At 46.4% G+C, this 23,111-nt stretch overlaps 1 protein-coding gene across 5 annotated transcripts in view; it reads left to right on the forward strand.

The window, feature by feature from the left end:
* Positions 1-21,539, forward strand: part of usp24 (ubiquitin specific peptidase 24) — a 54,307-nt gene extending 32,768 nt beyond the window's left edge. For 3 of the 5 annotated variants that reach the window (XM_042058110.1, XM_042058112.1, XM_042058111.1), the window contains 35 exons: positions 162-390; positions 649-811; positions 1,313-1,468; positions 1,875-1,945; positions 2,180-2,340; positions 3,850-3,911; positions 4,285-4,476; positions 4,965-5,079; positions 5,374-5,418; positions 5,728-5,872; positions 6,059-6,178; positions 8,436-8,561; positions 8,715-8,813; positions 9,137-9,219; positions 9,605-9,746; positions 10,141-10,260; positions 10,707-10,927; positions 12,171-12,295; positions 12,913-13,054; positions 13,343-13,493; positions 13,603-13,698; positions 13,811-13,914; positions 14,276-14,389; positions 15,613-15,820; positions 15,994-16,083; positions 16,704-16,806; positions 17,046-17,164; positions 17,311-17,424; positions 17,600-17,665; positions 17,767-17,833; positions 18,132-18,210; positions 18,382-18,457; positions 18,590-18,676; positions 18,807-18,917; positions 19,162-19,607. In XM_042058110.1, coding sequence (XP_041914044.1) covers positions 162-390; positions 649-811; positions 1,313-1,468; positions 1,875-1,945; positions 2,180-2,340; positions 3,850-3,911; positions 4,285-4,476; positions 4,965-5,079; positions 5,374-5,418; positions 5,728-5,872; positions 6,059-6,178; positions 8,436-8,561; positions 8,715-8,813; positions 9,137-9,219; positions 9,605-9,746; positions 10,141-10,260; positions 10,707-10,927; positions 12,171-12,295; positions 12,913-13,054; positions 13,343-13,493; positions 13,603-13,698; positions 13,811-13,914; positions 14,276-14,389; positions 15,613-15,820; positions 15,994-16,083; positions 16,704-16,806; positions 17,046-17,164; positions 17,311-17,424; positions 17,600-17,665; positions 17,767-17,833; positions 18,132-18,210; positions 18,382-18,457; positions 18,590-18,676; positions 18,807-18,917; positions 19,162-19,224 — 4,165 coding nt within the window. In that variant the 3' untranslated portion in view covers positions 19,225-19,607. Of the gene's footprint in view, positions 1-161; positions 391-648; positions 812-1,312; positions 1,469-1,874; positions 1,946-2,179; positions 2,341-3,849; positions 3,912-4,284; positions 4,477-4,964; positions 5,080-5,373; positions 5,419-5,727; positions 5,873-6,058; positions 6,179-8,435; positions 8,562-8,714; positions 8,814-9,136; positions 9,220-9,604; positions 9,747-10,140; positions 10,261-10,706; positions 10,928-12,170; positions 12,296-12,912; positions 13,055-13,342; positions 13,494-13,602; positions 13,699-13,810; positions 13,915-14,275; positions 14,390-15,612; positions 15,821-15,993; positions 16,084-16,703; positions 16,807-17,045; positions 17,165-17,310; positions 17,425-17,599; positions 17,666-17,766; positions 17,834-18,131; positions 18,211-18,381; positions 18,458-18,589; positions 18,677-18,806; positions 18,918-19,161; positions 20,375-20,479 lie in introns of those variants that run through there. The other 2 variants (XR_006021252.1, XM_042058109.1) reach the window with 2 other exon arrangements.
* Positions 21,540-23,111: the final 1,572 nt, after the last annotated feature.

Raw genomic sequence — 23,111 nt, forward strand, 5'->3', positions numbered from 1 at the left:
TCAGGATGCTGGAATTGAGTCAGGGCATCATAACTCTGTCACAGTCTAAGTCGGAGAGGGAGTTATCACTTTTCACTGTTCTTACAGTCAAAAGCCACACCTGTTGTTGTTCAGTAGTTTCCCTGTATTAACTGAGCTCGTTTGTGTGGCTCCCCCTGCAGGTTCCTGCTGGTAGGGCAGACCATGCCCAGTATCCTGGATGAGGAATTCAGCAAGGATGGCCTGGACACGCTGTCGTCACGGCCATTCCGCAATGCGGGGCGACAGGGCAGCCGGCAGCTGTCTCTGTGCGGGACGCCCGAGAAGTCGTCCTACCGGCAGATGAGCATGTCAGACCGCTCGTCCATCCGCGTGGAGGAGATCATCCCCGCCGCCCGCGTCGCCATACAGGTGTGGGAAAGCGCCTGGACACTACCTGAACATGCAGCTTTTAGTGCCAAGACACAGTGTGTGTGTGTGTGTGTGTGTGTGTGTGTGAGAGCATGTTGTGTGTGGGCTGTGTGTGTGTGTGTGTTTTTTGTGTTTTATGCTAGCTCAGTTAAGCAATAATGAATATGTCATATTCATATGTCATCAGTTATGTGTTTTTAAGCAGCTCAGCGGTTATGTAACGTAAGCTTGTGTGTGTGTTTGTCTCCCCGTCACTAGACGATGGAGGTTGGGGACTTCACGTCCACAGTGGCCTGCTTCATGCGACTGACCTGGGCAGCGGCTGCCGGCCGATTGGACCTGGTGGGCAGCAGCCAGCCAATCAAAGAGAGCACCAACTCCCTCTTCCCCCTGGGAGTGCGCAGCAGGGTCAGCAGCACAGGTGGGACACACACACACACACACACACACACACACACACAGCACACACACGCACACACAGCACACACAGTACACACACACAGCACACACACACACAGTACACACAGACATACTCACTCACTCTCTTACACACACACACACACAGCACACAGTACACACACACACACAGTACACACAGACATACTCAGCACACACACACACACTCACTCACTCTCTTACACACACACTCACACACAGACTCAGTTGTTTTGCAGTAGCACTGGTGATATTACAGTATGTCATTACCATGTTTATGGCACTAACAAACCTCATTTACTTTTTTTATTTTTTTAACTTTTTTATTTATGTTACTATGGACATGCGTTTATTTGCTGCTGTATGTTACTAAATACAGCATTCCCCATCTCTACCAGTTGATGTAAAAGAGTAGAAATGTCTCAGTAATAAGTGTTTGTGTGTGTGTGTGTGTGTGTGTGTGTGTGTGTGTGTGTTGCATTCCCAGGCAGTAACTGCAGCTCTGGCAGCGAGGGCGAGGCCACCACACTGCAGGCGGGCATCTGTGTGAAGCAGCTGTGCGTGTCCATCAAAGACACCATCATCGCCCGCGAGGCCCTCTCTCTGCTCGTCACCTGCCTGCAGCTGCGCAGCCAGCAACTCTGTGAGTGCCCCCTGCTGGACACGGACCACACACACACACACACATACACACACACACACACACAAACATGACAAACCAGATACCATTTACGAGATGTAACGGCCGCATTACGACCTGAAATGTGCTTTATTGTCTGTTAACCGAACGTTGTGTCGTCAATTATCTCTGAGATAATGTATATGCTTGAGAGCAGGGGTCTCAGACTCACAGTACCGACCGGCCAAAAGGGCATAAGAGGAAAAAATAATGTTATCATCTTTCTAAATAACATGCATTTTTGGGCAGACAATATTTCTAACCGGCAACTAACAATTTTAGTCTTTCAGAAACTGTTCTTCATTTAAATTATTTAGGAAAGGTGAAAGGACGCACAAACCAAAATCTTCTGTTCATTTTTCTCTTCCAGCGTCTTTTTATAACTTGCCAAGTGTGAGTGATTTCATCATAGACATCCTGCTGGGATCACCTAGTGGAGAGGTAAGGACAGACCAATGACAGACTCCGACAAGTGCATGTGTACAGATACCTGATGACTCTCATCACTCCATTGTAACACACACGTAATGGTGTTTGTGTGTGTGTGTGTGTGTGTGTGTGTGTGTGTGTGTGTGTGTGTGTGTGTGTGTGTGTGTGTGTGTGTGTGTGTGTGTGTGTGTGTGTGTGTGTGTGTGTGTGTGTGTGTGTGTGTGTGTGTGTGTGTGTGTGTGTCAGATCCGGCGTGTGGCCTGCGACCAGCTGTACACCCTGAGCCAGACGGACGCGTCGGCCTACCCGGAGCTGCAGAAGCCCAACCTGTTCCTGCTGAAGGTGGTGCTGTCCGCCCAGCTACCCCTTTGGTCCCCCACCAGCATCATGAGAGGCATCAACCAGAGGTGAACACCTTGTCATTTCGCGTTTGTCCAGCCGTTCACCTCCGTGAACCTTGCGCTGCATGTCATCCAAAACATATTTTAGGATGGCCATCTCACCATGAGAAAACGTAACGTTAGGTATGATCTACACCAGGCGCATAACTGAAACGTTCCGTTCGTGACGTGTAAAATCCATTTTAGATGAATGGTCTATTTTTTTTGAACGTACGCCCCACTGTCACGTCTGGTGTAGCTACTTCCATTGATTATAATGGAAGCTAATTGTTGCAGCAGACGCAACGCGAGCGGAACGCTTCAGTTACGCGCCTGGTGTAGCTCAGCCCTATTGGTGACAATGCTAAGAGATCAAAGCTTTGGCATGCTTGGTAAATATTAGTCTTGCATATAATATTGAGCTGAATATTTAGTGGGAATAGCGTACTGTATCATTGTGCTGATAGATAAAAAGTCACCCATTTACAGGTGCAGTCTGCATTTTACTGTAACCCTAGCTTTCCATTTAGTGTGTGCGCTTGTAAAACTAGTGATGTAGCCTACACAATCCTGGCCATTAGCATATAACAGTTAGAGCCTACCATTTATTTTAGGAGGAGAGGTGTAGGACCTACAATGTTGGTTTGGGAGGAGAGGAAGAGAGAGCATGCTGTATATTATCATCAAGTAGGCCTACACTAAATAATGTAGTCAACATTTTAAGTTTATGTTGGTTTAAATTATAAACAAAACATGTTATAAACGGAAAAAATCATGGTATGGTCACTCCGCGCTACGTATATTTTTCTGCTTTTTGACCTTTGCCAATCACATTCTTGCATAGACTAGATTACATGTACAGTCATATAACTACACACATACAGTATGTTGCACACCCTCATGAATGTGCATACATACGTTTGTGGGCAGCCGTGGCCTACTGGTTAGCACTTCGGACCTGTAACTGGAGGGTTGCCGGTACGAACCCCGACCAGTAGGCACGGCTGAAGTGCTCTTGAGCAAGGCACCTAACCCCTCACTGCTCCCCGAGCGCCGCTGTTGATGCAGGCAGCTCACTGCTCCGGGATTAGTGTGTGCTTCACCTCACTGTGTGTTCACTGTGTGCTGAGTGTGTTTCACTAATTCACGGATTGGGATAAATGCAGAGACCAAATTTCCCTCAAGGGATCAAAAGAGTATATATACCGGTACTATACGTATACATAACTAGATATCTTAGAGAGGCATGTACCCATTCAAGCACTTTTATACAAATACTTGTACAAACAATAAACACGCATACCATATGGGCATATATATTCACATACACACACAAACACACACACACGTGCATGTCCACAGAAAGTATATATAACAGCAACAGACCTTAATTATCAGGATGACATCTGGCTGTTTTGTTGACCCCTAAGCAGTGGTCACAAATCCAACTGCTGTGTTTACACTGCTACCTTAACAGCGTCCTCGGTGTTGTCCTGCCATAAATAGCTTCATAAAGCCCTTTGTGTTCTCTTGCAGGTTTCTCTCTCAGTGCACTGAATATTTTGACTTGAGATGCCAACTCCTTGACGACCTGACCAGTAAGTGCCCTCTGCTGTCTGTAGGTCCTTATATGAGCACACACAGACTGTGCTTCCTTTGATGTCTACTCGATGTCCTCAAGTTCTCATGGTCTCCAGGAATCTGTTCAGCAAAACAACCACATATTAAAAGCTATGGAATTTGTTTCAGTTCTGAAACACGTGAGATGCAATAATCTGTAGCAGAGTAACTCCCCATATGCAAAATTGATATCATAATTGGTTGTTTGAACTGATATTTAATACATTGGAGATGTTCAATCACATTGTAATCTCTCTCTGTCTGTCTGTGTGTGTGTGTGTGTGTGTGTGTGTGTGTGTGTGTGTGTGTGTGTGTGTGTGTGTGTGTGTGTGTGTGTGTGTGTGTGCTTAGCCACGGAGATGGAGCAGCTACAGATCAGCCCAGCGGCCATGCTGGAGGACGAGATCAGCTGGCTGGACAACTTCGAGCCCACGTGGACCGCCGAGCTGGAAACCAGCGAGGCCGACAACATCCTGCTGGCTGGACACCTCCGCCTCATCAAGACCCTCCTCTCGCTCTGCGGCAACGAGAAGGAGCAGCTGGGTAAGACTGGAGCCCCACATGCAACACACGCAAACACACACGCAAACACACGCACACACGCAAACACACACACACACAACCTTTTCTCTTACGGCCTCTCACTTATTCCCTAACTCTATCTGTCTGCCTCTGTTCTCTGTTCCTCTCTCTCTCTCTCTCTCTCACACTCACTCACTCATTCACTCACTCACTCACACAGACACACAGACACACTAACACTCTCTTTCATTAGTTTACTCATGAATGCCCTCCTTCACTTTAGTCCCTCCAACACACACTTTCATCACTGTAAGCTGCTTCGTGTTCACCTCCACAAAGGGAGCTTTGTACAAGCTGCTCCTACCTAAGAGATTTCAAAGCTTTGCTGCTCGACTCATCCCAGATGTTGTGAGGGTGGGGAGGGGAAATGTGTAAGGAGGCTTTAAGTGTCCGGTGTGTGTGTGTGTGTGTGTGTGTGTGTAATGTGTTCCCTCTTGTGACATCTGCAGGCTCCTCCCTCATCCAGCAGCTGTTGGACGACTTCCTGTTCCGAGCGTCCCGCATCATCCTGAACAGCAGCGACCCCTCCAGCTCCTCGGCTCCTAGCCACGACTTCCACCCAAAGTGAGATTTACAAACACGTACATGCACACACACACACACACACACACGTACATGCACACACACACACACACACACACGTACATGCATACACACACACACACACGTACATGCACACACACACACTCTCTCTCTCTCTCTCTCTCTCTCTCTCTCTCTCTCTCTCTCTCTCTCTCTCTCTCTCTCTTCTGGACATGCCCATACAATCACTCTACTAAACTTAATATAAGGGGATAATTGTTTGCAAAATGCAGTCTGCCATGTTTGGATAACCTCCTAATTTTTGTTTTGGATCAGTATGGCAGGACATGGACTTGGCATGAAACCAAAGCAGTTCCCATGGTATTGCACTGCCAACCTTCTACTTCAGCTGTTTTGAAATACAGTCTATTTGTATCCATTCTCAGTGTGAACACTGTAGGAATTGACACTGACATTATACACTCACAGGTTCACAACATGAGCTACTGCCCATACACATAGCAGACTCCAACTGTGTTCTCTGTGACTTCTCAACTGACCCACCATTCCTCTCTCTTTTCTTGTGCTCTCTCTCTCTCTCTCTCTCTCTCTCTCTCTCTCTCTCTCTCTCTCTCTCTCTCTCTCTCTCTCTCTCTCTCTCTCTCTCTCTCTCTCCCTCTCTCTCCCCAGGTGCAGCACTGTGAGCAGTCGCCTGGCAGCGTACGAGGTTCTAGTGATGTTGGCCGACAGCTCCCTCACCAACCTGCAGCTCATCACCCGTGAGCTGCTCTCCATGCACCACCAGTCTGACCCCTCGCTCAGCAAGGAGTTTGACGTAAGTGGACCTCCAACGCCCTGCCCCGCCCTGTGTTCACCATCTCTTTTCTCCATCTTTTCCAGTGTTGTACAAGGCTTTGTATTCTCCTTCGAATATAGATGGCAGTGTGTTTAATAAGTGTGTGTGTGTGTGTGTGTGTGTGTGTGTGTGTGTGTGTGTGTGTGTGTGTGTCCTCCTCCTCAGTACCTGCCTCCTGTAGAGAGTCGCTCTGTGTCGGGCTTTGTGGGCCTGAAGAACGGCGGGGCCACCTGCTACATGAACGCCGTTTTCCAGCAGCTCTACATGCAGCCAGGCCTTCCCGAGGTACCTGCACCGCCCTGCAGCCTTACACACACACACACACACACACACACACACACACACCTACACAGCTCTACATGCAGCCAGGCCTCCCCGAGGTACCTGCACCGCCCTGCAGCCTTACACACACACACACACACACACACACACACACACACACACACACACACCTACACAGCTCTACATGCAGCCAGGCCTTCCCGAGGTACCTGGACCGCCCTGCAGCCTTACACACACACACACACACACACACACACACACACACACACACACACCTACACAGCTCTACATGCAGCCAGGCCTTCCCGAGGTACCTGGACCGCCCTGCAGCCTTACACACACACACACACACACACACACACCTACACAGCTCTACATACAGCCAGGCCTTCCCGAGGTACCTGGACCGCCCTGCAGCCTTACACACACACACACACACACACACACACACACACACACACACACACACCTACACAGCTCTACATGCAGCCAGGCCTTCCCGAGGTACCTGCACCGCCCTGCAGCCTTACACACACACACACACACACACACACACCTACACAGCTATAGTTTATAGTAGTATGAAAAATCAGGAACAGAGTTTATTTACAATGATGCGTATCAAGGGAGAGACAGCATGACTTCACCTAAAGATCCATCAGCTGCTTTAACTAGACAAGGAAATAGTTAGGGTTTAAGTATCCTTCCAGGCTGACGGGAGATGGCGTTGGTCATCCCATCTCACGTGGACTACACTGAATCAGACTGTGATTAGTGGCAACCTGGCAATCCGGAGCAGATGGCTACTGACGCAGCCATGCAGAACAGTGAAACACTGCAAAGTCATAATATTCCCGCTTATCTCTAAATACATAGTCACACACAGATATACACAGGGACAGTACAGATATCATCATTACGTAGTCATTACATAGAATCATACTTTTAGTATCAAAGTGACCCACTAATGAGAAATGCAGGACATTAACCACATATTGGAATATTGGGCATAATGTTCTATTCCACTTTCTCTCACTCTCACTCACTCACTCACTCTAGTAGTTGCAGACAGGCCTGCCCGAGGTACCTATACCGGCCTACACACAGCCTTACACACACACACAGCACAACTCTCAGAAGTGAACTCAAAAAAGCTTGGAAAAAAAGTTAGCCTTTATGCTGTGTTAGATTCAGTTTCATATCAAATGGGTTGACCTACATGCTCTCAGTTAGACTTTGCCAGCCTAGCCTGGGCTGCCAAGGTCAATGCAACCTTCATCTTGCAGGGAAGGTTGTGATCTCAGCAAGCTAAACTTCTTGAATTTTCAACATTTACAATATTTGTTACTGAACTGACAGGATATATTTAGCTTGGGACCTCTGAATTAGTCTCATAACACTTTTGCTGATCTTCAGTCACTGAAGTGTATAGTATTGCAGTTAGAGTAATATAGCTGCCCGTTGCTGTCTTTTTCTACACTGCCCCTTCAGACTTCATGGCTAGCATAAAGTGAGTCTTAGCAGGGTCTCTCCAGTAGATGGGGACAGACACTATGGAACTGAGGCCGTGCATTCATGTCTCAGGATATACAATCGATTTAATGTTCTAGACACCACAGATACATGGAGACACAACCAGGTAGTGGTGTTCATTCAAGAGGCATGGTTGCATTCTTTACACTAATGTGCAATAAGGGACTGATATATTTGTACACGTAAAGTTTCACCCTGTCTGTAATTGGATAAGGAAATAGTCCATGCATCTTCCCAGTCTGACTGGAACAGATGTCAGTCATTAGGGCCAACCCTGTATGAGTATGTTTGTGGGTAGTGTGAAACAGAAGTGAAGAACTTGCTAGAATGTCTAGTCATAGGCTGTGCGGAAAATGACAGAAGAACATTCTCACTCTTGACCTTGCCGCTGTCTGCCAGTATGTGAAACGCATTCCACTCCTATCAGCTAGAACAGCTAGTAACAAGATCAAGTTTAACAGCTCAAGATCGGAAACTTTCTGGACAGGGAATAAAATAATGAAAGAAGAATGCTAATGGAAAATAGTGTGAAAAGTGTATAGAGTAGTTAGAAGTATAATTCCAGGCTGTGTGAGTGTGATGATCTGGGGCTGCATGAGTGCAGAAGGGCCTGGGGAGCTTACTTAGAGATGGCAACATGAAGCCCTATTGAATGCCTCATTTCTTATGGATTGTCCTTTGCATATTTTTAACGTGTGTGTGTGTGTCTGTGTGTGTGTTTTTCCAGGCTTTCCTATCAATCGAGGACGACACCGAGAACCCGGAGGAGAGTGTGTTCTGTCAGGTCCAGTCTCTGTTTGGGCATCTGATGGAGAGCAAACTGCAGTACTACGTCCCAGAAAACTTCTGGAAGGTAATGTCTGAATAACTGAGTAATGTCTGACCAGCTGAGTAAATTATCCCGTGGCCTCAGTCCTTCTCCCAACACACTACCGAAGGACGCACTGAAGTGCAGCTGGTGTGGACTGCTGGTGAGTGAGTGTTGTGTCTGTTGCCTTTGTTGCAGATATTTAAGATGTGGAATAAGGAGCTGTATGTGCGTGAGCAGCAGGATGCCTACGAGTTCTTCACCAGTCTGGTGGACCAGCTGGACGAACACCTGAAGGTACAACGCACGCACACACACACACACACACACACACACACACAGAAGGAGACAGACAGACAGACAGACAGACAGACAGACAAGTATCTTCAGTCACACCAGCTGAGCGACTGATTGGCTTTAGTAGCCTGCTTCCCTTGTCTATCTGCGTACATGTCCCAACAGTGATGTACAGTTCTGTCTATGTCCATGTTCAAATATTTCGCAACAACACTATGAGTTTTATGCAGAGATCCCACAGCAGGCAGGCACACCTTAATTAAAGCAGGCATCTATCAACCGTAAATCCTGCCCAAACAAATCTGTATTTATTTTCTATTCAGAAAATTGGACGGGAACAGATCTTCAAGAACACTTTCCAGGGCATTTTCTCCGACCAGAAGATCTGCAAAGACTGTCCACACAGGTGAGTGAAGGAGTGGGCACAGAGGGACACTGCAGTCATACTGCAATCATGGTTTACACATTCCAGCAGATTATGTGGTGTAGAGAAAAAAATATTCTAAAGGCCTTTGCACACAAAAACATTTTTTTCGATCCATCAAGTACAGAAACCTCATTTGCTGACATTAAATGGATTAAATGTTTCAAACATTCGACAATTAAGACAAACAATAAGGACTCGGTGTGCAAAGGCCTTAATCGTTGTTATATCTTGTCTGCTTCCAATATTCAAATACACCATGTTAATTAGCATTCATTCATTCATTCATTCACCTGGACTGTAGTAGTAGTGGTGATATTTGGTGATATTTGCTGGTGGTTGACCCTGCTGAACTGACCCTGGCCAGGTATGAGCGGGAGGAGACATTCATGGCGCTGAACCTGGGGGTGACGTCCTGCCAGAGCCTGGAGATCTCCCTGGACCAGTTTGTCAGGGGAGAGGTGCTAGAGGGCAGCAACGCCTACTACTGCGAGAAGTGCAAGGAGAAGGTAACTCCGCACCTCCGTTGAGGTGGCCCCCACTGTGTGTGTATCTGCGTGTGTGTGTGGGTTGGTGTCTGTGCTTGTTTGTGTGTGTGTGTGTGTGTGTGTGTGTGTGTGTGTGTGTGTGTGTGTGTGTGTGTGTGTGTGTGTGTGTGCGAATGTGTTGGTGTCTGTGCTTGTTTGTTTGTGTATACGTTTGTGTCAGTGCTTTTTTGTCTGTGTGTGTGTGTGTGTGTGTGTTTGTGTGGGTGCGTGTGCATGTGTGTGTTTGTGTTGGTGTCTGTGCTTGTGTTTTGTGTAGGGGTGTGTGAGTTTGGCTTTGAATGTGTCTATGCCTGCAAGCCTGGTTTTGTGTATGTGTGTATGGATGGTGTTACTAACTGACCATTCCCTGTCCCAGAGAACCACAGTGAAGCGCACCTGCATCAAGTCCCTGCCCAGTGTGCTGGTCATCCACCTGATGCGGTTCGGCTTCGACTGGGAAAGCGGACGCTCCATCAAATACGACGAGCAGATTCGGGTGAGAACCCAACTTCCTGTTTTCGACGTAAAGAGCCGAAGAGCTTAACCCCAGGCCTTTGGGTCCGATGTGGAGAATGCAGAATGCATGCTGATGACCACTCATGAAGATCCCAATGCCCTCCGTGCTGTGATCTAGTTTCTCAAAAAGCAACTTTTGTGTTGTTCGTCATAGTAAAGGTTCTTCCATACTGCTAAAGGCAACTTTAAGGACAACTATAACTATAACATTGAGCAATATGAACTGATCCACACTGACCAGAACAGTAAGGAAAGCCTGATTATAGTTATTGTGGATGGGCTTTAAAAGTTGTACTCATTGTGTGCTCTCTCTTTCTTTTTCTTTCTTTCTTTCTTTCTTTCTTTCTTTCTTTCTTTCTTTCTCTCTCTCTCGCTCTCTCCCTCTTTCTTTCTCTGACTCTCTCGCTCTCTGTCTCTGTCTCTCAGTTCCCCTGGGTGTTGAACATGGAGCCGTACACAGTGTCCGGCATGGCCCGGCAAGACTCTAGCGCCGACCACGGCGAGAACGGCCGCGGCGGCGAGGCCTCGGGCGGCTCCTCCCCCCGGAAGAAGGTCACCATCTCGGAGAACTACGAGCTTGTGGGCGTGGTGGTGCACAGTGGCCAGGCCCACGCCGGACACTACTACTCTTTCATCAAGGACCGCCGGTGAGTCTCCCAGCACTGCCTCTCCTCTTTAACCCACCACTCCACTCACTCACACCACTCACTCACACCACTCACTCACACCACTCACTCACACCACTCACTCACACCACTCACTCACACCACTCACTCCGCTCATGTTGGGATCACTCACTCACTCCACTCACTCACTCACTCACTCCGCTCATGTTGGGATCACTCACTCACTCACTCACTCACTCCGCTCATGTTGGGATCACTCACTCACTCCGCTCATGTTGGGATCACTCACTCACTCACTCACTCACTCACTCCGCTCATGTTGGGATCACTCACTCACTCCGCTCATGTTGGGATCACTCACTCACTCCGCTCATGTTGGGATCACTCACTCACTCCGCTCATGTTGGGATGAGTGTTTTAGTACTTGTAAATGACAAGTGATGAGTGTGTGTCTCTCTATACACTGACCATGAATCATGTCAAATATTTTATTGGAATTAATGTCGAAATGTTGATAAATTTGTAATCTAGTGTTCACATTCTCAGCCAAAAGATTTGATTGTCTTTTGATTGTCTGAAGCAGCTACCAGGAGTAGCCATGAGATTGTGATAGGGTTCTCAGTCAACATGTAGGTGTTATCGTATAACACATAGTTATTTAGGTAGTCTGGGTTAAGCACGGGCAGATCTTTTACAGTATGGATGTCCAGGTGAAAACTAAGTGACATGAAAAGACTTACCTGGTCTGTCATTGAACTGTTCCATTTAACTTGACTGAGGATAGAATTTAGCGGTCAAGGTGAAGGAGGAGGGAGGGCAAAGAGGAAAGCTGCGTAGTCTGCCCGCCTAGATAAAAAGCATCGTTATGGGGGCCATGTTGGATGGGGGTACACACACACACACACACACACACACACACACACACACACACACACACACACACACACACACACACACACACACACACTCCTGGTTTTGGCTGCTGTTTTCATGGAGGGGTCTGCAACACTTAAACCATCAAACCAGATCCAGATGTCTGGCACCCACACCGCTTTAACAAATAATAAACACAAGGCAAGGCAGGCATCTGATGAATGCAGGAATGTGGAAACCCTCCACAAAACTGGCCTACATTTTTGCGCCTGTCTCCAATAACAAATATTTCTCCACTACTTTATGTGATGGTTTCTCTTCTGTCTCCTAATATTTTTATTTCTTTTATTTTTCCTGTCCTCTCCCCCTCCGTGCTGTTGTCCACTCTTAGGGGCTGTGCTCGAGGGCGCTGGTACAAGTTCAACGATAACGTGGTGGAGGAGTTTGACATGAATGATGAGACCCTGGAGTACGAGTGCTTTGGAGGAGAGTACAGGCCCAAAGTGTATGACCAGTGTAAGTCCCCCCCCCCTCTGCCTCTCTATCTCTCTCTCTCTATCTCCCTCTTGAACAGTGAGTCACAGCCAAGTGGCATTGCATCTGGGAAGCCTTTCCATCTGATCAACTGACAGTTTAAAGTATCCAGATGGACACACAGATTAGGAAAAGCATTTAGTACAGCGCATGAGTAGTCACATCAATACTGCCTTTGAATGCTCAGCACTATCGTACTAAGTGTCATTCTTTGCCAATTGACTGGGAAGAACAACAGAACTACCGATACTTACTCTTCAACCATGATGCTAGTTGTTATTGATGTCATTGATGTTAGTTTGTTGTGTGACATCTCTTCATGACTGTACTAAATTCTATAAGGTGGTACCTAGAAAAATGTTATCACAAGCATTTCATAGATCTTGTTTAGTTATTAATTAATCTATGTTTGTTTTTTTTGTTTTTTTATTGGTTCATTTATTTATTTCAGTTATTCATCAATTATATTTATTATGCCATGAAATAGCCAGAGGTGCTGATCATTAAACACGGCTCTCCATTGTAGATGCATGAATATTAGTTTGCATGAAGCGGACAGCAGACCTTCCTAACTCCACCGCTGTGCCTCTCCCATGCAGCTAACCCGTACCCGGACGTGCGGAGGCGATACTGGAACGCCTACATGCTCTTCTACCAGCGCATCTCCGACCAGAACTCCCCGGTGTTGCCCAAGAAGAGCCGGGTCAGCGTCATGAGACAGGAAGCCGAGGATCTCACCCTGTGAGTGTCCCGCATCACTTCCTGTTGTGGTGCATGGATATCAGCCTCGCCACCAGTTTCACAGTGTTTGGTTCAAACAGATGTTCCACATCAAGCATGACAAACATGAATACTGGTTGTGTTCAGCTGATCATGAATTTCATGCGATTTGTTTGCGTCGCATCTGTCTACTGATGTCTACTGACACACTGAAATATGCTTTAGGTCTGTTTTTTTTCTGTTCACTATGGAGTGATGCATTTTCTTTCCTTTTTTGTAACAACATGGATGCTATTTTTTCCCCCCCAGGTCGGCCCCCTCCTCCCCTGAGATCTCCCCCCAGTCCTCCCCACGGCCCCCCAGGGCCAACAACGACCGGCTGACCCTCCTGACACGCCTGGTGAGGAAAGGCGAGAAGAAGGGCCTGTTTGTGGAGAAGATGCCCGCTTGGATCTACCAGGTAGCCCTCTCACAACTGGAAAGAGCTACGTTACCATTTAGCTGCTTCATATGAGCCAGGTGTGAACGCGCACTCACTAACACCTGTGTCCTGGATGTTTTGCTCACAGATGGTGAGGGACGAGAACCTGCGCTTCATGAAGAACCGAGACGTGTACAACCCAGACTACTTCAACTTCACCCTCTCCCTCGCCTCAGTCAATGCTGTAAGTGGCCCACCGAGCCACGGCAACACTAGAAATGACTCCGTGAATCATCTTTTTGCGATATCAACATGTTGTCATTGTTAACGTCATGTCATCCTCCATCCCCCCACAGACCAAGCTGAAGCACCCCTCTTACCAGGCCATGGCCACGGGCAGTCTGCAGCTGGCCGTCCACTTCCTCTTCCACACCTACCTGCGCACCAAAAAGAAACTCCGGTAGCTGGCGCAGCATCCAAACCCAACGCATTAGCAGTAGTGCCAATATGAAGTGTTACAGTGAGGTTGTATGCAGGCGGTATGGTCAGCAGAGAGATACAAAGGGAAAGAAGACACTGACTATATAAGACTGTTTACACTCATTAACATGCACTACTTATTGGCATTTCTTGGTTATTTATTATTGTATAAGTATTGTTATAAGTGTATATCTTTATTTTGTGGTTACAGTAATATTAATTTCCTAGTATTTGAAGAAACCCTAACCCCTATTAATGTAAGAATTTCATTGTACTTGGTTCGCTGTACCTCTTACATGTGAGAAACTTTGTTGACCTTGACCCATATCTGCCCCTCCTAGGGTGGACACTGAGGAGTGGATTGCCACGGTGGAGGTGCTGCTGTCCAAGAGCAGCGAGGCGTGCCAGTGGATGGCGCAGTACCTGGTGGGGCCCGAGGGCCGCGAGATCATCAAGTGAGTAGAACTCTCCGGAACGTCCTCCACAGTGTGATCATCAAGTGGGTGGAGCCCTCCGGAACATTCTACCATCTCAGTGCAGTGGTGTCACAGTGTGCTGGCATTACAGCAGTCAGGCTTTCGGGTCGCAGAAGTTCATGTGTTACATAGAAGCATGTGTTACACACACACACACACACACACACACACACACACACACACACATACCCTTCGTTTGTATTACCTATATACAAACACAGCCTCATGCATTAGTTGAGTGGTGCTGTCATGGGGGCCATCTGACCCCCCCCCCCCCCCCCCCAAAAGCAAACACTGTCCCCGCCAGCCACTAAATCATTAGCACCTGTGTGGGGTAGTGGGCGCGGCGGCTGTACTACGCTCCCATTGGCTGCGGCACCTCGGAAAGTGGGCCCTGGTCCTGGAATGTAAACATCTCGAGCCAGGAGGAGGCTCTGCGATGGAGGAGGGAGAGGGTGTGCGGGTGAGGCGGAAGAACCTGACAATTAAAGCCCAACAATGTCTGCAGGAGCTAACGTCTCACCAGGGACTCGTTGGAGGAGGAGGGAACAACAACGCGAAGGGATAGGGGGGGGTCTGTGGCTCCTTGTTGCTCCTGATTGGCTGATGGAGATCGAACGTTGAGGCTGCCCTCCGATCACGCCATGCCTGTGTCAAGGCCAGGGAATGCGGAGGAGGGAATTATTTTACGAGCCTGACACACACGCACACACACACGCACGCACACACACGCACGCACGCACGCACGCACACACACACACGCATACACTCCCTCTGTCTTTCTGGGTGGCCTTTCCAATAGAAGCAGCAGCAGCAGCAGCAATTCCACCAGGAGGAATGAAACAATATTAGCAGTGGTGGTTTTCCACTTCATAGCTGGCTTGAGGCTTGGCCTTCCCTGCTTGTGACTGCAGATGATCTCTTGACATGCTCACTGTTGTGGTTCCGTTGCTGCCATGGTGGTTTACAGTAACACAACTCAGTCTTGTTCATTCAATGCTCATAATAATTCTATTGTTAGTGTTGTATAGTGTGAATCCACAATTGCTATACATTTTGTTTGGTGTATATTGTCTGTATATTACTTCACAATGTATGTTGTATGGAGGTCAAATCTATGACCTGCAGATACAGCCAGGTGGACTACACCTGTGATTTACTAATGGTGTGTGTGTGTGTCTGTGTGATCTTTCTCCCTGCAGGATCTGTCTGCTGGAGTGTAGTGTGCGGGAGGTGCGTGTGGTGGTGGCCAACCTCCTGGAGAAGACTCTAGAGAGCGCCCTGCACTTCCAGGACCCCGGCCTTGACTGCCTGCTGGACGCGCTCCTCTCCCTCCTGGACAAGGACGTGCCCGAAAACTGCAAGAACTGCTCGCAGTACTTCTCCCTCTTTAGCAGCTTCGCCCAGAGGGTGAGGAGGGTGGTGTTGTGTCACTGCACTTGTTGTCATACCACAACAGCCTCTAATGTTGACGTGTGTCTTCCTTTTTTTGGGACACTGGTGGTGACTGATTTAGAGACAGTAGACATTATTAGTCCTCGTTTGGTTAATGTGTGTGTTTTTGTGTGGGTTTGTATGTGCAGGGCGGGGAACCTTGTCAGCTGCTGCTGAAGCATGCTGCCTACCGCCGCATGCTCATCTTCTTGCTGGGACCCAACCGCCAGAACAACCAGGTACAGCAGGGGGCGCTCCAGTTGCAGCAAGCCTGAGAGAGCCCATCAACAGCACACACTTATTATTACCAGGCTGTGTTAGGCTGAGAGTGGCCCATCAACTAGGGTTGGGCAATGTCCCTTTAATTGGCATTTGACGATGTGTACAGTAAAACATTGCGATGGATGATGATGATGATATTGTCGGTGGGTGGGAAGTGAGTAAAGTCAACGCTAATTACCATATCTTAAAAGTACCAATTTCTGCCCCTTTCAGTCGGGAAAAAAAAATACTACAAAATAATATTGGATTGATGAACCTTGCATTTTTCGGTAGTGGTGGGTGCCCTATTTCCACCCACCCACTTGGCACATCAACGGTTAGAACGGGAATTCACATCGCAAAATCAAAATTCCACTGGTGCTCCAAGCGGTTTTGTACACGCAACCTTAAAACACTGTTTACAGCTCTTTGAGTCACTGTACAATGTACCTGGCCTGGCCTAAAACATCAGGCTATTTTATGTAGTCTACAAGAGTTTGTGGCATTTCCCACTCACTTGGTGAGAGAGATGCTTGTGCGCCCACACAGTGCGCTGGTGGAGTTGAGTGTGAGTTGTGACCCGTGTTTCCTCCGGCAGAACCGGCGCTGGAGCTCGGCCCAGGCCCGCGAGTTCCTGCACCTGCACAACACGCTAGCCATGGTGGTGCTGCACACGGACCTGGGTTCCCACAGAACCGAGGGTAAGCGACGTCAGACCTCGGAGTGGCAGGAGTGGGACATGGAGGGGGTAGTAGGCCTGGGTATAGTTTTTGCCTTAGTGCTTAATTCAGCTTAGTGTGTAAACTTTAGTGTGTAAAGTGTGTTTGTTAGTTTTTTTTTTTTTTTTTATCCATTCGGAGATTGTACACAATGTTATTATAGCAGTCTGACGTGCGTGCGTGTGTGTGAGCGCATGTTAACATGGTCTCTTCTCTTTCAGCTCCAGGTGTATACAAGTATACCTCATCCAGTAGCCCCTGTTCTGCCCCACTCCTTCCCCTCCACCCAGACATCAACACTCTGCTCTTCAAACCTGAGGGACAGCCATACCTGCTGGAGGTAAACTCACCTGCCTCTCACACCATAGTCATGAGACCAAATATGGTCATATTATTTGCAAAAGGGTAATTGATATTTTAACTGGTTTATTCTGATATTAACTCTATTGGAGAGGTTCAATGAAATTATAATGTGTGTGTGTCTAGGTGATGTTTGCCATGCGGGAGCTGTCAGGTCCCCTGACTTTCCTCATCGACATGATCACGTATAGCTGCTTCTGTAATGAGCCTTTCTCTCTGGGAGTGCTGCAGCTGCTTAAGGTAACTCAGGCCACTGAGAACGTCTCATCTCATCTCATTATCAGAGGTCATTTAATCCTCGACACCACGGCGGTTTATGGTGATTGTATTACAGCTAAGGCGTGTTAAGCATGATGTGAACTGGGGTATATCCTAGACCACTTCTGACGGCATGTTTTGTTTGTTGTTCTTACAGAACCAGCTGGAGACTGCTCCTCCACACGAGCTCAAGAACGTCTTCCAAATGCTTCAGGAGATCCTGGTTAGAGCTGTTTATTGTAACACTCGTGTCTGGTAGCAGTGATTTAAGTCTGTCTTACTATTGAGATGTACACGTTTGTAATCATTTTTTGTGTTTCTCAGATGGTGGAGGATCCATTGCAGGCCAGAAGACTGAAGTTTGCATTTGAATCTGACAAGGGGTTGCTGGGTATGTATAAGAAAATACAGTATGTTGAAATATGTCTGTCTCTTGCATTTGAAGTTACATTTGTAAATGGGGAGGAAACTAGTCTAGGCTTTCTTATTTATCCTTTTGAATTGGAAGGTAATTTTTTTTTTATCCTTTTGAATTGGAAGGTAATTTAAATATAAAAAAAATAAAAATATAAAAAAGATTATCCTATTTGCAAGTTTACACGTCACTGTCTTTACTCCTGAATCTTCTAGTGAGGGCTGATCAAGTGTGATTCATGTGCTAACATGCCCTTGTATTCTCCTCTTCTCAGCACTGATGCACCAGAGCAACAATGTAGATAGCAGTCGCTGCTACCAGTGTGTCAAGTTCCTGGTTACCTTGGCCCAGAAGTAAGGAGTTGGTCCTTTGTTCTCAGATTCATGGCGTTACTTTAATCCATAATACCTGCAGTGGTTTTATGCGTATGTGTGCGTGTGTGTGTGCGTGTGTGTGTGCGTGTGTGTGTGTGTGTGTGTGTGTGTGTGTGTGTGTGTGTGTGTGTGTGTGTGTTTGTATTTTAGGTGCGCTCCAGCAAAAGACTATTTTAAGGAGTTGTCTGGTCACTGGAGCTGGGCGGTTCAGTGGTTACAGAAAAAGGTCAGGCAATGGAGCCTTTCGCTTTACGTACCTACAGGCATCAGTACCTGTGCAGTTTGCTTTTCTTCTGTAGTGACGGACATTGTTTGTCCTAACTGTTTTTTTTTCCCTCTGTCTGCCGTTGATCTGCAGATGTCTGAGCATTACTGGACCCCTCAAAGTAACGTCTCCAATGAGACCTCCACTGCCAAAACCTTCCAGCGCACCATCTCTGCACAGGTCAGCCTTTGACCTTAGTACTCGCCCCACTTCATGCAAATTAACTTTACAACCTCTTTACAAATGTGTCTGAAATGTTAAATATATTTTGTTGTACTGTGTGTGTGTGTGTGTGTGTGTGTGAGTGTAGGACACGCTGGCCTATGCCACAGCCCTCCTGAATGAGAAGGAGCAGTCAGGAAGCAGTAACGGCTCCGATGGCAGCCCAGCCAATGAGAACTCAGACCGTAGCCTCAGACAGGTACGTCTGCAGGAATGGGGGTCTCTCACATGGTTTGACCCACAGTATAACTCAGCTCGATTAGAAGGATTCTACCTTATACTTATATTCTTACACTTATAATTCCTTTGACTGATACTTTTATCCAAACTTGACTTGCATTGATGCCTGTTCAGAATGCTATTATTTACTGTTGATAGATAAACTCAAAGAAATAAATTGGACTCACTTCCTAACCTAGTCTTTCTTCTCTGTATTTCCCCAGGGCTCCGAGTCTCCCATGATGTTGGGTGACTCCAAGAGTGACCTAGAGGACGTCGACCCCTAACCGCTTTTCTCAGCGTTCAGGGGTGTGATTTATTTTTTCGAAAGCAAAAAAAAAAAGAAAAGAAAAGAAGCATAAACAATCCCTCCAATGGAGAGACATTGTGGCTTCAAGCAGCCAATCAAAAGACTGTGTTTGACCTCCTGCAGCAGACAGATTAAAAAAATAAATAATGGAGGAAGCAGACAAAGCGAGACAGCCAATCAGAACACTGAACTTCTGTTGCCCCAGTGATGCTGGAAACGTTTTCGACCCAAGGCGGTCAACACCAACAGACACCATTCTGTTCTGGATTAGATTAATCACCAATCACTATATCTGACCATTTGTGGGCTACAACATTGTTGATTTTTTTTTTCCTCAAGCAAAAAGTGTTTAGTAGAACACCAATGAAATCAGCTCTTATTGCTTATTTTGCCCTTTTAATATCTCACACTAGAACTACAGGATGAAAACAGGGGCTTCTTTTAAAAAAAAAAAAAAAACTAAAAAAAAAAACAAATCGGCAAGTGTGCACATTTGCCAATGTAATTAAACAGATACTATTCACGATAATGTAAAGATATGTCACAGGGGAAATTTCAAATGTAAAAAAATAATAATATTTTTTAAAGTATCCTAACGCTCCTTTGAGTGTTTGTTCAAAATTGATGAGGTGCTGCTTAGTTCCTTTCAATGCGAGGGGGAACTTAACTGGTGTCTTTCGAAAGTCCAACAATATAGCAAAGCATTTTTTTTTTTTTCTTCTTTTTCAACCTGGTATTTGTTTAATGCACTTTATGGTCAAAGGAAGGCAGTGAATAGGAATGGAAGGTCACTGTAATCGAGACACATACATATATTTTTCTTTCTTTCTTTTCTTCTGTACTGGTCGCAGTGTGGTTTCAGAGCTCTTGCCAGTTTCTCTGCCTAGTTTGGTTTTAGCCCCACTGAGAGAGAGCAGCAGACGTTTCACAGCCTCAGCCCACCTGCACACCTGTGTACCTGCCCGAGTACCCAAACAACACCACCGACACAGCACACCAAAAATCAACCTTGCTATCCCAGGATTCCACATGTCACATACTGTAGCATACAAACGAAGTGGCCAAACAGTGAGTGGACAGCCTTGGAGATTGAGTGCCATGCAAGCACTGCAGCTGCTTGCAATCAGGTAACCAGAAGTGGGAATGAGATATATGTATGTATATATATATATATGTATATTTATCATATATGTATATATATATATATATATATATTTCTCCACAATATATAGAGAGAGGAAAAATCCCAACAATCTAGACTATCCTGAGACTGGAGGAAGTAATGACGTTATGATCCCTTTTTCCACTACATATTCCCACCTATACTGGAGCTCGAAGAGTTGGATAGAACTTTCCAGAATGACGAGCAGCGACATGGACTTCCGCTGGACTGACTGACATTTTTCCTTGAGTTTGATGTTTCTTTTTTGAGTTCCGGATGGCTTGATTCAGTTATTGAAGGGATTTTCTTTTCCTTTGTTGCTTTCTTTTTTTGTTCCTATGCCTTACACTGCCCGTGGAAAGGAAGAGGGCTGGCATTTCTCATGCTTTGCATTAGCTTGGTCAAAGCCAGTCAAGTTGCTCAGAGCGCCTCTTTAAGGAGATATGAAACATAGAGGCCAGTTGAAGTACCCATCATCCCTCACTTCCCACAGGACAAAAACCACATATTCACTCTTGAGTCGCTCTTCAGCTGGATTTCTTTTGGGTTATTTCTGGCCTAATGACAATGTTCCCCCTCTCCATGCAGCACAACACACATACACACACACACACACACACACACACACACACACCGACACGCAGATACACAAAGAAAGAGCTGCTTTTGATACCGTGCTTAATGACCTCGTGTTGAAATCTTTGACATCAACAGGCCTCTTACTTCAGTTCTCTCGTCTTACAGGGCTTTTCCATAGCCAATTTAGAGTGAAGCGTTTGGTTTTAGGAGGACAAGTGGTAGTCATATCAGAGGTCACAAGTGTGCATACTCATGCACACACACACACAATCACACTCACACACGTACTGCCATAAGCTTTAACTTTTTTATATCATTCAGGGGTGGTGGATTTGCCATTTGCCAACTGTTTTTGTTTTGTTTTGTTTTTGGGTGTTTTTTGCAGTTTACTTGATGCTTATTCTGTCTTTTTTCTTTTGTTTGTTTTTTTCCCCCTTCTTTTTTTATTGTTTGTTTGTTTTTGTCTGCCTTATTCTGCGCAGTAAAGAGAGGGAGAGGGTGGAAAAGGCGTTCACCCGGACTGCTGTCCACCGAGCCCTCAAGTGCCTTTACCCTAGTACACCACCACGCCACAGCTGCAAGTCTGTGGTCCTCCCTAGCACACTCATAACCGTATTACACACACACACACACACACACACACACACACACACACACACACACACACACACACACACACACACACACACACACACACACACACACTTCCACCACCAACACCACATAGCTCATCAGACTGTAGAAACATGATTACCCAGTAGATTAGCATTAGAAGAACATTGCCACAGACTGTTGGGTGCCACGCGCTCAGAAACAAGTTTCCTTTTTCTTCTGTCCTGGAGAGGGTGCTGCTGACTTTGTTGTTGCTTTGCCACACAGTAGTTTACTCCTTACCACCATTTCATTTTTTTTTTTTTACATTTTAAGTGCAAGGACCTAAAGCAAACCATGTATGAGCTCTCCCTTGAATGAACAACACTTAACAGGTTTTGTTCCTTTGTCTTAACCTATCAAATTCATAAATGCTGTGGAAGGAGATCTAGTAGTTGTGCTTTTCTTTTTTTCTTTTTTTAAGGAGAAGTGATCTTGTGCTGTAATGAACCTCGTTTGAAAAGCGTGTCCAGTTGTCTGCCTCTTACCAGTGAATGTGGGTTTTTTGTTTGTTTGTTTGTTTGTTTATGTCCCTTCTCTTGCTGCCTCGCTGTCGCATGTGTATCAGTGAATGTATGTGTGAGTTACCTCGTATTCAGGGTATCACCGAGTGACATATTGGAACACCAAAACGCTTCCCCTGAAACAATCACTAGAACTAAGTGTACAAACCTTTTCTGGACAAGCAACTATTTGGCAGAACTCACATTTCTAGTGAGTCAGAATGCTTTTTTTCTGATTTGTATCTGAAAAGCTTTCTAGGACGGTTAGGCTAAATAGTCACTGTGGCCTACATTGCTTTTATCCTACAACCTCTCCGCCAAGTGATGTCGGCCTAACTGCAACTATATGATCCTTGTCCTTTATCACTCTCCTGGACAGAATGCACTTTTTTGAACTACATCCCACACTGCAAATAGCCTAGAGTATAGCTTCCCATGAGCTTATGGACGTGAGATGGGTTTTTCTTTTTATTATAGACGCCTACGAAAATCGTCAGACTTTATTTTTGTATTTTCCCTTTGTTCGTCCCATCAGTGGCTTTCTGGTGGTTAATCGGCGATAATCGTAGATTGAGTTTCAAAGCTCAGAGTTCACTACTGCTGTGCCTTGACCAGAGGCATTTTTTTTGTTATTATTTCTTTCCCTTTGACACACTCACACACACACGCACACACATCGAGTTCCCCCTCTCTCACAGACGGACACCTCAGCATCAGCTGTGTGCGGTCTTGTCCGTGGTCAGAGCCGCCACAAACCTGCGTCAGCTGCAGTGACGAACATCTCATCAGTCTGAGCCAAGTTCAAATTAGTGTGCCAAGGACTAGGAGTTCCTCCCCGACTGAAGACGGGTTCATGTGAGACAAAGCCGAATCTGCTGACCCGCTAAAAGAGACGGACGTGAGGGGCCTGGGGCAGACCGTTACAAAAGCGCTAAAGCTCTAACATGTGTCGCCTCTTGACTCCTTGTT

Source organism: Alosa sapidissima, chromosome 12 (genome assembly GCF_018492685.1).
Source record: "Alosa sapidissima isolate fAloSap1 chromosome 12, fAloSap1.pri, whole genome shotgun sequence".
In the NCBI taxonomy this organism is placed as follows: Eukaryota; Metazoa; Chordata; class Actinopteri; order Clupeiformes; family Clupeidae; genus Alosa; species Alosa sapidissima.